General features: G+C 46.8%; 1 protein-coding gene across 1 annotated transcript; it reads left to right on the top strand.

Moving 5' to 3' along the window:
- Positions 1 to 4,797: 4,797 nt before the first annotated feature.
- On the top strand, positions 4,798 to 11,745 carry RBM15 (RNA binding motif protein 15). Its single transcript, XM_066625859.1, has one exon. It carries the CDS (start codon positions 4,848 to 4,850, stop codon positions 7,680 to 7,682), a length of 2,835 nt encoding a protein of 944 aa, XP_066481956.1. The 5' UTR covers positions 4,798 to 4,847; the 3' UTR covers positions 7,683 to 11,745.
- The last annotated feature ends 1,705 nt before the right edge of the window (positions 11,746 to 13,450 follow it).

Raw genomic sequence — 13,450 nt, 5'->3', positions numbered from 1 at the left:
TCATGGATCGTTTTAGCAAGGCCTGCCAAGATTTTGGACTGACAATCAGCCTGAAGAAAACACAGGTCATGGTTCAGGATGTGGACTCACCTCCCTGCATTACAATCTCTGCGCATGAACTGGAGGTTGTCCATGACTTTGTGTACCTTGGCTCAACGATCTCCGACACTCTTTCTCTCAATACCGAGCTAAACAAGCGCATCGGTAAAGCAGCTACCACGTTTTCCAGACTCACAAAGAGAGTCTGGTCCAACAAGAAGCTGATGGAACATACCAAGATCCAGGTCTACAGAGCTTGCGTCCTGAGTACACTTCTGTACTGCAGTGAGTCATGGACTCTTCGCTCACAACAGGAGAGGAAACTGAATGCTTTCCACATGCGCTGCCTCCGACGCATCCTCGGCATCACCTGGCAGGACAAAGTTCCAAACAACACAGTCCTGGAACGAGCTGGAATCCCTAGCATGTATGCACTGCTGAAACAGAGACGCCTGCGTTGGCTGGGTCATGTTGTGAGAATGGATGATGGCCGGATCCCAAAGGATCTCCTCTATGGAGAACTTGTGCAGGAAAAGCCCCCTACAGGTAGACCACAGCTGCAATACAAGGACATCTGCAAGAGGGATCTGAAGGCCTTAGGAGTGGACCTCAACAGGTGGGAAACCCTGGCCTCTGAGTGGCCCGCTTGGAGGCAGGCTGTGCAACATGGCCTTTCCCAGTTTGAAGAGACACTTGTCCAACAGTCTGAGGCAAAGAGGCAAAGAAGGAAGGCCCATAGCCAGGGAGACAGACCAGGGACAGACTGCACTTGCTCCCGGTGTGGAAGGGATTGTCACTCCCAAATCGGCCTTTTCAGCCACACTAGACGCTGTTCCAGAACCACCATTCAGAGCGCGATACCATAGTCTTTCGAGACTGAAGGTTGCCAACATGATTGTCTTTATAGTAAGGGATTAATTAAGGGCCAATCCAGACGGCTCAGCACTGGCACTGAGTGTCATAGTGAGTGCCATAAGGAAGAGGTTGCGCAAATGACAATTTCTGAATAATATTCAATAAAACTATTGTCTACAATTCAAAAGGGATGTAAAATTTCATTTGATAGAAGATGAGAATCTGGTCTGAATTTCATTAATATCAAAGCAAGCCATGTGTATTCTTCTGCTATGTCATCTTTCTCCAAATCCAGTAAAACAACTTTAAATAGAAATTAATGGAGGTTCTGTCAATGTGATTTGAAAATATTCATGCTAACCATTAATTCGTTTCTATGACACCCAGTCTAAGTGAATGTGTTCTTCTGCCTGTCTCCCACACAGCGTGTTAGAACTTATATCTACATGAAAGTAACCTATATTGAAATGTGAAATTACTGGCACTGATTCCTAACCCCAGTATATCTCAGAGTAAAGCTGCAATCCTATACACCCTATACACCATTGAACACAATGGGACATACTTCTGAGTAGGCATGCATAGGATTGTAGTGTCACAGTCCAATCCTATCCACACTTTCCTGGGAGTAAGCCCCATTAACTGTAATGGGACTTACTTCTGAGTAGACACGCATAAGATTGGGCGTGAAAGGATAGGATAGGATAGTCAGTGAAAGCTTTTAGTGCAAGCATATAACCCAACCCACTACCAGGGGTGGGCAAACATTCAACTTTAGGGATCCTGGACCTTTAACAATTGTGTAGGAGAGAGAATTTCAGCAGGTGCAGTTTGTCATTTCACTGAAATTCTCTGCTGAAATTCTCTCTCCTACACAATTGTTAAAGGTCCAGGATCCCTAAAGTTGAATGTTTGCCCACCCTGCACTAATCAGTTATGTCAAAATACTTGCATACAGTCCCAATGGTACCTTTACACCCCCATTCTAAACTGGCCAATGGGAGTTTTTCCTCATACTGCATGTTTAGGTTCAGGATATTATTACATTTCAGCTCTAGTACTGTACTTAGACTACACTGATCTGTGAATCAATCACAGACATATTTTCAACTGAAATAGTTTAATAAGAGAACAGTGTTCCCTTTATTTACACAACCTTGTAAACTGCAGGAGCTCAGGTGATTGCAGGGAAGTTAGCAGCTATCTGATTTTTGAATAGCCTCCAGGCTTGAGGCAGTTATCTGATCTTTCCATCACCTGTGTTTCCATTTGATGCTCTGGAGCAGGGGTGTCCAAAGTTTTTGGCAGGAGGGCCACATCATCTCTCTGACACTGTGTCAGGGGCTGGGGAAAAAAAGAATTAATTTACATTTAAAATTTGAATAAATTTACATAAATGAATATATTAAAGATGAACTTATATGAATGAATGGTCTTGCAATAGCTCAAGGTCTATAAAAGGCCTTGTACAAAGCAAGGCTGGCCTTTCCTTTGCTGCCACTACTGCATCACAGACGTGAAACAACAAGCAGTGGAGGGAGCCCTCATCCCACAGCTCACATGAGAGGTCAAACAGTCGCCCTCACGCTGAGAGCAGTTGCGTCAGGCCTATGTGGGCTCCAACAAATCTCTGGAGGTCCAGAGGCTCATTGGAGACTGGGGGTTCCCTGAGGGCCACATTGAGAGGCCTTGAGGGTCACAAGCGGCCCCAGGGCAGGGTTTGGGCACCCCTGCTCTGGAGGACCCACCAGAAATTGGGTCCAGACACACAGTTTGAGAAACGCTGCACTAGGGTGTTCTCTTGCACAAGAGAACTGAAGTTAATGGGATCTTTTATTCAAGTGTGCTTGCTATGGAAATGCTCTTGTACACTTCCCTCTAATTTGAATGGCACATGTATAAAAATTCCCATCCAACTTCACCCACAAAGTGCTGCCACATCCTAGATCTTATTTTAAGCACCATGGGCTTTCACACTGAGTTTGATGCAACGAAAGCTAATCTGGTGAATTTTGGTAAGAGACGAAAGCACAAGGATTAGGCTCAAGACAGAGGTACTGTTTATATACCTCGTTTTTATTTATTTATAGCATTTGTATACCACCTTTCTCACTGACTCAAGGCATTTCACATAGGTAGGCTATCCTAAACACATCTTTATTTCAAATGAGTTTTTACAATAATTATTCTATGAGCAGTTCATGGAACTCTTCACTTCCCAATGAAGTCCTTCACAGTGTGGTCATCACATTTAGCATCTGGGAATGCCTTCCAAGCTTCCAGCAGGAGCAGCTATAGGTTGACCAAGCCGTTAAATCATTCTTTGGAAGCTGATTCTCCACACAAGTGGCATACCCAGGGCTTCTGGCGCCCAGGGTAACACCTAACACCATACACCACACAGTGTCATGATGTCACCAGTGCATTTGCATTCCAAGTGCTGCCCAATGGGGAAATAGTTGGAGCATGTGCTCGGCAGCTGGCAGGGTGATTTTATGCTATGCTACTCTCTATGCAGCGAATCGTGGACTCTTCGTTCAGGAGAGGAAACTGAACGCTTTCCACATGCGCTGCCTCCGATGCATCCTCGGCACCATCCAAACAACACAGTCCTGCAACGTGCTGGAATCCCTAGCATGTATGCACTGCTCAAATAGAGACGCCTGCGTTGGCTGGGTCATGTTGTGAGAATGGATGATGGCCGGATCCCAAAGGATCTCCTCTATGGAGAACTCGTGCAAGGAAAGCGCCCTACAGGTAGACCACAGCTGCGATACAAGGACATCTGCAAGAGGGATCTGAAGCCCTTAGGAGTGGACCTCAACAGGTGGGAAACCCTGGCCTCTGAGTGGCCCGCTTGGAGGCAGGCTGTGCAGCATGGCCTTTCCCAGTTTGAAGAGACACTTGGCCACCAGACTGAGGCAAAGAAGAAAGGCCCATAGCCAGGGAGACAGACCAGGGACAGACTGCACTTGCTCCCGGTGTGGAAGGGATTGTCACTCCCAAATCGGCCTTTTCAGCCACACTAGACGCTGTTCCAGAACCACCATTCAGAGCGCGATACCATAGTTTTTCAAGACTGAAGGTTGCCAACAAAAAACTCTCTATGCTACACCAGCCTTCCTTGTCCTCCCTTTGATGAGGCCTCCCTGTCAAAGACTCTTCAACTAGGCAGTGGGACTATACATGTGGCCTCAGAGCCCAATCCTATGCATGTCTACTCAGAAGTAAGTCCCATTATAGTCAGTGGGGCTTTCTCCCAGGAAAGTGTGGATAGGATTGCAGCCTCAAAGCCTGATCCTATGCGTGTCTACTCAGAAGTAAGTCCCATGATAGCTAATGGGGCTTACTCTGAGGAAAGAGTGGAAAGGATGGCAGCTTCAGCTGAGGCGACAAGGGCCGTTATCCGTCCAGCAAGCGCGTGGCGCGACGGTTGAGAGAGGCACGGCCGTCATCCAATCATATCACAGACATCGCGCGAGACTTTTTTCTGGCTAATCTGAATAGAAGAGGAGGGGGCAAAAAAAGGGCCAATCAGCGCTGGGGAGACTTGGACGATGACTTAGCGGGAAATAGAGGTGATTGATGGAGCTCTTGTCCAATCGCAGCAGAGCCCCCGCTTTGCGCCTCCCGAGAAGCAGCCAATGGGACGGCGCTGTCGCCATTCCGTCCGTCGGACCGCGAGAATGTTAAAAAAAAGACTGGAGCGCCGCCTAATCGGTTCCCGAGGGCGAGCAGGAGGCGGGCCTTCCGCTTCCGGAGCGCCAAGCCGCAAAAGAGCTTTTTTTCTTAATACTGACAGCGGCTTCGGGCAATGAGAGCGACGGGCTTTGATTAAACTGTCCAATGGGCGCGGGGGGGTGGGGCGCGGGCCGCGGGAGGATCCAAGATGGCGGCGGGTGCGTGAGGCGCGACACTGAGCGCGCGCTTCTCCGTGGCCGGCGCCCGCCGTCATGAAGGGCAAGGAGCGCTCGCCCGCCAAGGCCAAGCGGTCCCGGGGCGGCGAGGACTCCTCGTCGTCGTCGGCGCGGGGCGAGCGGAGCAGCAAGAAACCGAGCAACGGCGGCGGGAAGTCGGCAGGCGGGGGCTCCGGGGAGGGCGGCGGCGGCCGGCGGAGCCTCCACCTGGAGAAGCCGGGCCGGGGCGGCAGCCGCGAATATGAGTCCGGCGGCGCGGGCGGGTCCGGGGGCGGCCGGCACGGCTACAGCGGCAGCAACAGCAGCGGCGGCAAGAACGCGGAGTCGTCCTCGTCCTCGCGCGGCAGCAGCAGCCGCGGCGGGGGGGACTCCCGGGCGCCCCCCTCGGACTCCGGCGGCAGCGAGTACAAGACACTGAAAATCAGCGAGCTGGGCTCGGCGCTGAGCGACGAGGCGGTGGAGGACGGGCTCTTCCACGAGTTCAAGCGCTTTGGGGACGTCAGCGTCAAGATCAGCCGCCTCCCACCGGGCACGGGCGCCGGCGACGAGCGGGTGGCCTTCGTCAACTTCCGCCGCCCCGAGGACGCCCGCGCCGCCAAGCATGCCCGCGGCCGCCTGGTGCTCTACGACCGGCCGCTGAAGATCGAGGCTGTCTACGTGGGGGGCGGGGGCGGCGCGGGCAGCGGGCGGCGCCGCAGCAGCCGCTCCCCGGCCCTGCTGGACAAGGAGTCTCCCTACGGCGCCGCCGCCGTGGGTGTCGCCGGCGTGGCGGCCGCGGCCCTCAGGCACCCTCCCGCCGGGGCCACCCAGAGGGCGCTCTCCCCAGCCGGGGGCGGGGCGGGCCTGGGCTACAGAGACTTCCGGCTGCAGCAGCTGGCCCTGGGCCGCCTGCCGCCCCCTCCGCTCCCGAGGGAGCTGGACAGAGACCGGGACTACGGGGGCTTCTATGACCGCGTCCGGCCGGCCTACAGCCTGGAGCGAGTGGCCGGGGTGGCTGCAGCCGCCGGGTTCCGCGGGGTGGGCGGCACGGGGACCGCCACTGAAGAGGAGATCAGCCCTGAGGACGACCAGAGGGCCAACCGCACGTTGTTCCTGGGCAACCTGGACATCTCTGTGACGGAGTCGGACCTCCGCCGAGCCTTTGAGCGCTTCGGTGTCATCACCGAGGTGGACATCAAAAGGCCGTCCCGAGGCCAGACTAGCACCTATGGGTTTCTCAAGTTTGAGAATTTGGATATGGCCCACCGGGCTAAGCTTGCTATGTCTGGAAAAGTGCTGCTGCGTAATGCTATCAAAATTGGCTATGGTAAGGCCACCCCTACCACGCGACTTTGGGTGGGTGGTTTGGGGCTGTGGGTGCCATTGGCTGCCCTCGCTAGGGAGTTTGACCGTTTTGGCACCATTCGCACCATTGACTATCGTAAAGGAGACTCGTGGGCCTATATTCAGTACGAGAGCTTGGATGCTGCACAGGCTGCTTGTACCCACATGCGTGGCTTTCCTTTGGGTGGGCCAGACCGCCGCCTGCGGGTGGACTTCGCTGATACTGAACATCGCTATCAGCAGCCCTATTTGCAGCCATTGCCACTCCCGCCTCCTGCCCACTATGAGCTGGTAGCAGAGACATCTGCTTTTGGGGCACATCGGGGAGCTCCACCAGATCCACTCCGTGGTGCTCGGGACAGGACCCCACCACTGCTGTATGGTGACCGTGACAGAGATCTCTATCCCGAGACAGAGTGGGTACCTCCTCCACCTCCAGTTCGGGACAGAGGTAACAGAGCAACTGTCTATGATGCACTAGAAAGTCTGGAACGCCGGCGGGATGGTTGGTCTTTAGAAAGAACTCGTGGGGAGAGGGAGCTAGGCAGTAGCGGTAGGGACCCACCCAGGAAGCGGAGACTATTAGAGGATGGAGGGCGGCATTTGGATCGTTCACCAGATAGTGAACGATCATCCCGCAAGCGGCACTGCCCTGCTGCAGCCTCTCCCCAAGATCGTAGTCCTGAGCCAGGTATGGGCAGAGACCGCTACAGTAGTGATACAGAACGGGCATCCACCCGTTTGCTCCTGCTGGAGCGCCCGTCACCCATCAGAGAACCACGTAGGGGTAGCTTGGAAAGAGGTCAGAGTGAGAAGCGTGATCACAAGAGCTCAGCAGAAAGGGAAAGGAAACATCGCACGCTCACTTCAGCTACCACGCAAGAGTGCAAGAGCCCAGCTAAAAAGGATGAGCATGCTTCTGAAGGGAGCAGTGGTGGGGGTTCTCGGCTGAAACCTCCACCCCAAAAGCAGCAGCAGCAGCAGCAGCAACAGGATGGAACTTCAAAGTCTGGGTCATCTCCCAAACTATGTCTGGCTTGGCAAGGAATGCTCCTACTGAAGAACAGCAACTTTCCGTCTAACATGCATCTGCTTCAAGGGGATCTGAGCGTGGCTAGCAGTCTCCTGGTGGAAGGAGCAACTGGTGGCAAAGTAGCTCAACTAAAGATCACTCAGCGTCTTCGTTTGGACCAGCCCAAGCTGGATGAGGTTACCCGGCGTATCAAAGTGGCAGGGCCCAATGGATATGCTATTCTCCTGGCTGTGCCTGGTAACACAGACAGCCGTGCCTCATCTGGGGCTGGTGAAGCTAACACCACCTCGACACAGCGGCCACTCAGAAACCTGGTGTCCTATCTTAAACAAAAACAGGCAGCTGGGGTGATAAGCCTCCCTGTAGGAGGCAACAAAGACAAAGAAAACAGCGGGGTCTTGCATGCTTTCCCACCCTGTGATTTTTCTCAGCAGTTCCTGGATTCTACAGCCAAGGCCCTGGCTAAATCAGAGGATGACTATTTGGTCATGATCATTGTCCGTGGTGCATCTTAAAACCCTAATGCTTTCTATGCTCTACCCTGCTGCTTCACAGAGCCCTCATGTTCCAGTGTCTGCCAGGTGCTATGCGATAAGCCTTAGCCAGCTCCCTGAGTATAATTTTTAATTAGATCTTTAGCTACTGTTTTTGTCCTTCCATTTCTCCCCCCCCCCATTTTCTGTAAATTCTTTTGAAGGTAGATAATGATAGGTATTCATTAGAATGACTAGGCTACCTTTAACTATCTTGCATATATGCAGGTAGCTGAAAGGGAAAGTCTGCTTCAACTAAAATATGAAACCCAGAACAAACTTGCCTCTTTTTTAGGTTTTAACTTCTTGTCCTTTTTCATTTCATAACTTCAAAGCAGGTATAAAAATCTTTCTTTCACTTGCAAGTTTAAATGACCAGATTTAATGCATTAATGGCTCATGTAGAGTCACATACCTAAAAAGACAAGCAAAAGCCCATTCTGAGCCTCTTAGCTTTGGTGAAGGCCCTTGGCCTTGTCATCAAATAATCCCTCCATCCATCAAGAACCTGAAAAACAAATTAAAATTGACTCACGGTGAACTTCCCTGAGGCAGCTGACATTTAAGCCTTTGTGGTACACTGTAGACTTCTTTCACTGGGTATTTGTTTTTTGCCAAGGTCACAGAAGTGCATGCCCACAAAGAATGCTTTTAACAGGTGTATTCTGTCTGTTTGAACCTCATATGCATTTTGGGGTTGTAGTTGTAAAATATGATGAAGAGCTGAGAGCTTCATTACAATCCATGAACATCTTGTGCTTCAGTGTGCTAGAAGGAGGTGCTTTTAAGACAACTGTGATTACTTGCATTTTTGTTCTTATTGCCCTTTGTTAGGTGATAGGTACAGTGAATTCCAAAATGTGACTTGGAAAATAAGTAATTTTCAGATATGGTTTTGAATTCTTATGACAAGTTCTGCCACTCAATCATTTCAATATCATTTATCCATTTGATAATAGAAAGAAATGTTACCTGTTAGATATTTTTCAGGTAAAATATTATGGGCATTATGCAAGGTTTTATAGTCGTCTGGATTGCACTGTTTTAATCTTGACATTTTTGTAATCATCTTGTATCTTCGAATATTGAAACCAGTTTGTTCAAAGAACATAATTTGTTTGAAAAAGAGCTTTCTTTTAATAGCTCCTTCACAAAAAGACCCCCATATGACTAGAAAAAAATAGCTGTTCAGAATGTGTGGCTTCATTTGCCGCATCTCATTGATCCAAATTTTGTATTAGTCTAATACCCTGTACCAGCTTTTGGCTAACAGTGTTATTTTCCACTTAGTGTAAAACAGTTCTGTTCAGGTATATGGGATTAAAGTTTGAAATGTGGCTTTGTAAGAACAATGGGCTGTTCAGTATAGTAGTATATTGAGAAGTGGATATTTTTTTAAAGGTTGCTTTTAGTGTGGCACTTCACTTCTAAAACAAGTTTGTACTTTCCCTTTTTAAAAAGAATGTGACTGTAGCAGCCTAAGCTCCATGAATTGCAACTCCATACATTTAAAATAATTATATTAGTACATAATATAAAATGAAAATACTTGCTTGAGGGATGACAGCGTTGAACTATGGACTTAAAGCCCTTCAAGACAAATGCAGAATCCAGCTGTTTATCTTACAATTAACAAAGAGCATTGTAATATTATTTTGGAATAGTAACAGTGATTGAAGTCCCCTGCTTCCATAAGTCTTTCGTAAGTTCCCTGCGTATGGACAATGTCAGGACAGGTGTAAGGTGCATGTTACAATGTAACACTATTGCTGGCTTTATATGCATCGCTGCATTTGTCATCCTGCAGTGGCAGTATCCTCACTATTTTTATTTGGAGAGGGAGTCTCTCCATGCTAAGTGTTCAAAAATATAACATTGTAGCTTGTCCAAATTCAGAAATCAAGCTTGTCCCAAATTGTGTGCATTATTCTACATACAGAGCCCTTTTTAAAGCCCTATGGGAATGGAGTTTGAGGTAGATTATCTGAACATGCTCAAAACCAGTTATTGGGAAAACTCCACAAAATGAACTCTTTCCTCCATAAAAATGAAAACAAATTATGTTCATTGCTGCTTGTTGCCATGACTTGAAGTGTGTAATGGTTAAATGAACTGGGCAATTTAAAATTTTCCAAATACTTATTTAAGAGTATTTGCTTCAGTTAAAAAAAAATTGATCCATTTGTTGCTAGCAGAGGAAAATGAGATTTGTAAGAACCCTTTTAAAAAGTGAAATGGTTGACAAGCAACATTTTATGATGCAGCACTTAGCCACAACTGCCAAAAAAATCAAAATGCACATTTTTTGGTTGTGTTCTTTGCTCTGAGTGTATAACACAGTGCAGTTATTCACACGAGCCATCCTGTCAACAGTTCAGCACTAGCAAAAGTTGAGTTTACTGCCTCTTCTACCCAGAGAGTTTGACTCTGTAAATGACATTATGGAGCTTTAGTAAAAGCAATGTCTAGTTGAATGCTGCATGTATTCACATGTCTGCTTTCCACGTATTGCGTTAGAACGGAGAACTTGTCTTTTTCTGAAGCATCACTTAAGAGCCAATGCTTTGCTGCTTGAGGAAAACATAACTTAAGTGGCATATTGTCATTAAGACCTATATTTTTACAATTGGGAACTTTGAACAGTTGTTTTGGCTGTATCCAGAGACACTGCATGCTTGGAAGTTCAGTATATAGACTGCTCTTGGCTGACAGCGTGGCATGATTTTAAGGCTACCTCATTACTATGAGATCCACTTCTGTGTTCTATATAGTGACTTCCTATGTTGGGAGGTTCAAAGGAGAACACGGAAAGCTGAGGCAAGACTAGCATTTTTTAAAGCAGTCTGCAGTGTGGATTTCTTCTTTTCAAGGAGGGCAAAGGAGAAAAGAAGTAACTTTCTTGGACAACTTAAGCTGGAGTGTGGTCATGATTTAAAGTAGATGTTTATAGGGAAGACATCCAAGATCTCCTGGGTCTGAAGGGTAAATGGAAAGCTAGGAGTTGCCGCTATAACATACACTTGTAGGACACCTGATAAAATGCAATAATTGGATGTAAGAAATCATTGTAAAAGTAACAATGTGTTTGTTTCCCTAGCTTCAGTTTATTTTCTATAGCTGGAAATAAGAATAGGTATTTCAGGTGCGTCATGGAAAATAAATATTTCCAATTATACCTATAGAAACTACAGTATTTTGGAGAAACTGGGGAAAAATTTAATAAAAATGCAGAAGTGGTGAGGGGAAATCTGATGTATATCATTGGTTTTTTTAATTTGTGGTTCTCTAATAACTGAACCCTGCTGCTGGAGAAAATTGGCAATGTAAAAAAATACACAAACTGAACACTAAATTTAATGTTCTCGTTTGAGTTGCCTTTTTGAAAATGAGAGAAATTGTGGAATAATTCAGTTATTTTTTCTCCTGGGCTTTTATGTTTTATACCAGTTCAGTTGAAAATATTCCACCTGTAAACCCCTGAACTGTTTTGTTTATCTATATGCACAGATGTTAGTTCATTTCAAGTTTTGTGCCAGTGATGGGTGATTGGTGCTTTCAGACTTCATCTAAACTATTGAGTAAAAAGCCTTGTAGTTCTCTAAATTATCTGTAATGTAGGGGAGGACAAATCTGTTGTAAACATTTGTACTGAATAACCTCTTCTTTCCTCCTGAAAGCAAGGCTGCTGAACTGCCGAAGATGACAAAGGATTCCCAGCTCTAATGGACCTTTGCGAAGAAAAGCTTTGGCTTGTGTGGAATTTACATGGGCCTCGTGGAAGACAGCTTATCTGTTTAGTATTTGTGCATTTTACTAAAATGGCAGCTTAAAAAAAGTTGTGTATCTGCTATTGTGATGCCAATGCCCGTGTTTTAAGTGGAAAATTGACCTCTTTGCTTTGTGCTGTGTACACAAGATTTCTGCAAAAGTAAAGGAAAAAAACCTTTTTATGGCTCACACAGCTTAAAATAGCTGTCACTCAAACATGCGCTCACAGTCGAGCTGATTTTGTTTCATTCTAAATAAATTGTTTCTTTTGAGGAAAGTGGTTTTTCTGCCTGGAAATGAATTGACGACAAACCTTTGAACCCTTTGTTTGCAGCTGTGGGGGTACTTTGCTGCTGCTGCTCCTGCACCACCTCGATCTGATAGTTGTGGGTCTCAAACAAGAAGCAGGGAGACCTTCGCATTGATATTGACCATCCTGTTGTATCAGATCTGAAGAATCTCTAGTCTGTTGTGTTGCTGTGTCCCCTTGTGTACGGTGAATGGGGATCAATGGCTGCTATCTCCTCATCTTTACGAGGAAATGGTGCTGTTGCTGGCATGCAAGAAGCAGGGAAAGCATCTTAAGTCTCAGAACAGTGTACGAATCTGGGACTCTGTTGATTTTGAAGAGCTGGAGTTCCTGAATTTTAAGTTCTTGATTTGTTTTGTTCACCTAACCTGTTTGGCCTTAGTTCTGATTTTAGTTTGAAGAAAGTTTGAAATTACTTTGCATCTTGCGCATAAAACCTTTTCACCAAATTGAAAAAAGAAAAATAACTCATAAAAAAGATAAGCGATAGCACGTTTCCAGACACACTTGAAGAGCTCCTCCACCTCCGGGGGCTTTTCACCAGAGTTATGCAGTCCTGGGTGTAGTTCTGAATGGATGAAGAGTTCCTGAGAGCTAGAGTGCTGTCATTAAAACCTGTACCATTGGTATTGGTGCTCTTACTTGACCCGTTTTGAAGCAAATGCTCTACACACCTTGGACGTGCATGCAACCTTGATCGTTTCGTAGGTACAGCTGCAAACTTGTAGTTTGTAGTACAGATGATGAGAGGAGGAAAAAGTGGTGACACTTTGAAAAAATGTGCTATAATTCCTGCATTTGGGGCTTTTGAGCTTTGGAAAGCTGTTCCCACTGTGCAGGAGTACAACTCTTTGCTGCAGGAGACTACGGGGCACAGCTGACAACACACCACCAGAGGTCAAGAGGAAGCGAACAGTGCTGCACCTGCACCGTGGCTGCAGAAACTGCATTTGTTTGCCAGTCTGTCTTAGAATTAACTAGTTGCCATTTGACATGCAGATGGAAGACACCTTGAAATGCAAGCTTGCTGTGGTTGCCTTGAAATGTTTAACCTTTTGTGGATAAAGAACACTAGCATTGTCCTGTATCCACGCAGGATGATTGCTAGGCAGCAGGTGCTTATCAACAAAGGAAGCAAGGATTGTGTTCTACAAATTATGTGTTCCCATGGCAAACTGCTGTGTAAAACCCGGGTTAAACAGGTAAGGGGATTTTAAGAGGTCAACTAAATTGTAATTCTAGGGTTTACTGGTTTACTGCTTTTAAGTTTTATTTCTTTAATAATAGTCTTTTGAACCCTTTAGGTTACTGGTTAGTTCTTACTAACTCACTTTTATTCCAGTGTGATGATGACCAGCACGGTTGGGTACTAATTTGAGCTTGTTTAATGTAGGTTTTCAGTTGGTTCCCAAGGGTACTTTTCCCCTTTATTAATTGTGCAAATTGTTGAGGAAAATATATCGATTGTAATAGTAAATACAGAACTTTCATTTGGCAGCCTGGAGTACTGCAATTTAGCCTGCCCAAAGGCTGCTTCACCCATGATTTCATACATGGGATGTCACTTTTGTATACAAAATCCATTGTGTGAAAAATGTATATTTCTCTGTGGTGTGCATAGTTGAATGCACATGCGGTGTTCACATGAGTGTGCACTTTACTATGTGAAGTA

The sequence above is a fragment of the Tiliqua scincoides genome, chromosome 4, assembly GCF_035046505.1.
Source record: "Tiliqua scincoides isolate rTilSci1 chromosome 4, rTilSci1.hap2, whole genome shotgun sequence".
In the NCBI taxonomy this organism is placed as follows: Eukaryota; Metazoa; Chordata; class Lepidosauria; order Squamata; family Scincidae; genus Tiliqua; species Tiliqua scincoides.
Note: the sequence above shows the minus strand (reverse complement) of the source record. Positions and strands in the feature narration are given on the sequence as shown.

What these genes read in the sequence shown, in the direction of transcription:
- RBM15 (XM_066625859.1), top strand. Translation starts at nt 4,848, where the DNA reads ATGAAGGGCAAGGAGCGCTCGCCCGCCAAGGCCAAGCGGTCCCGGGGC.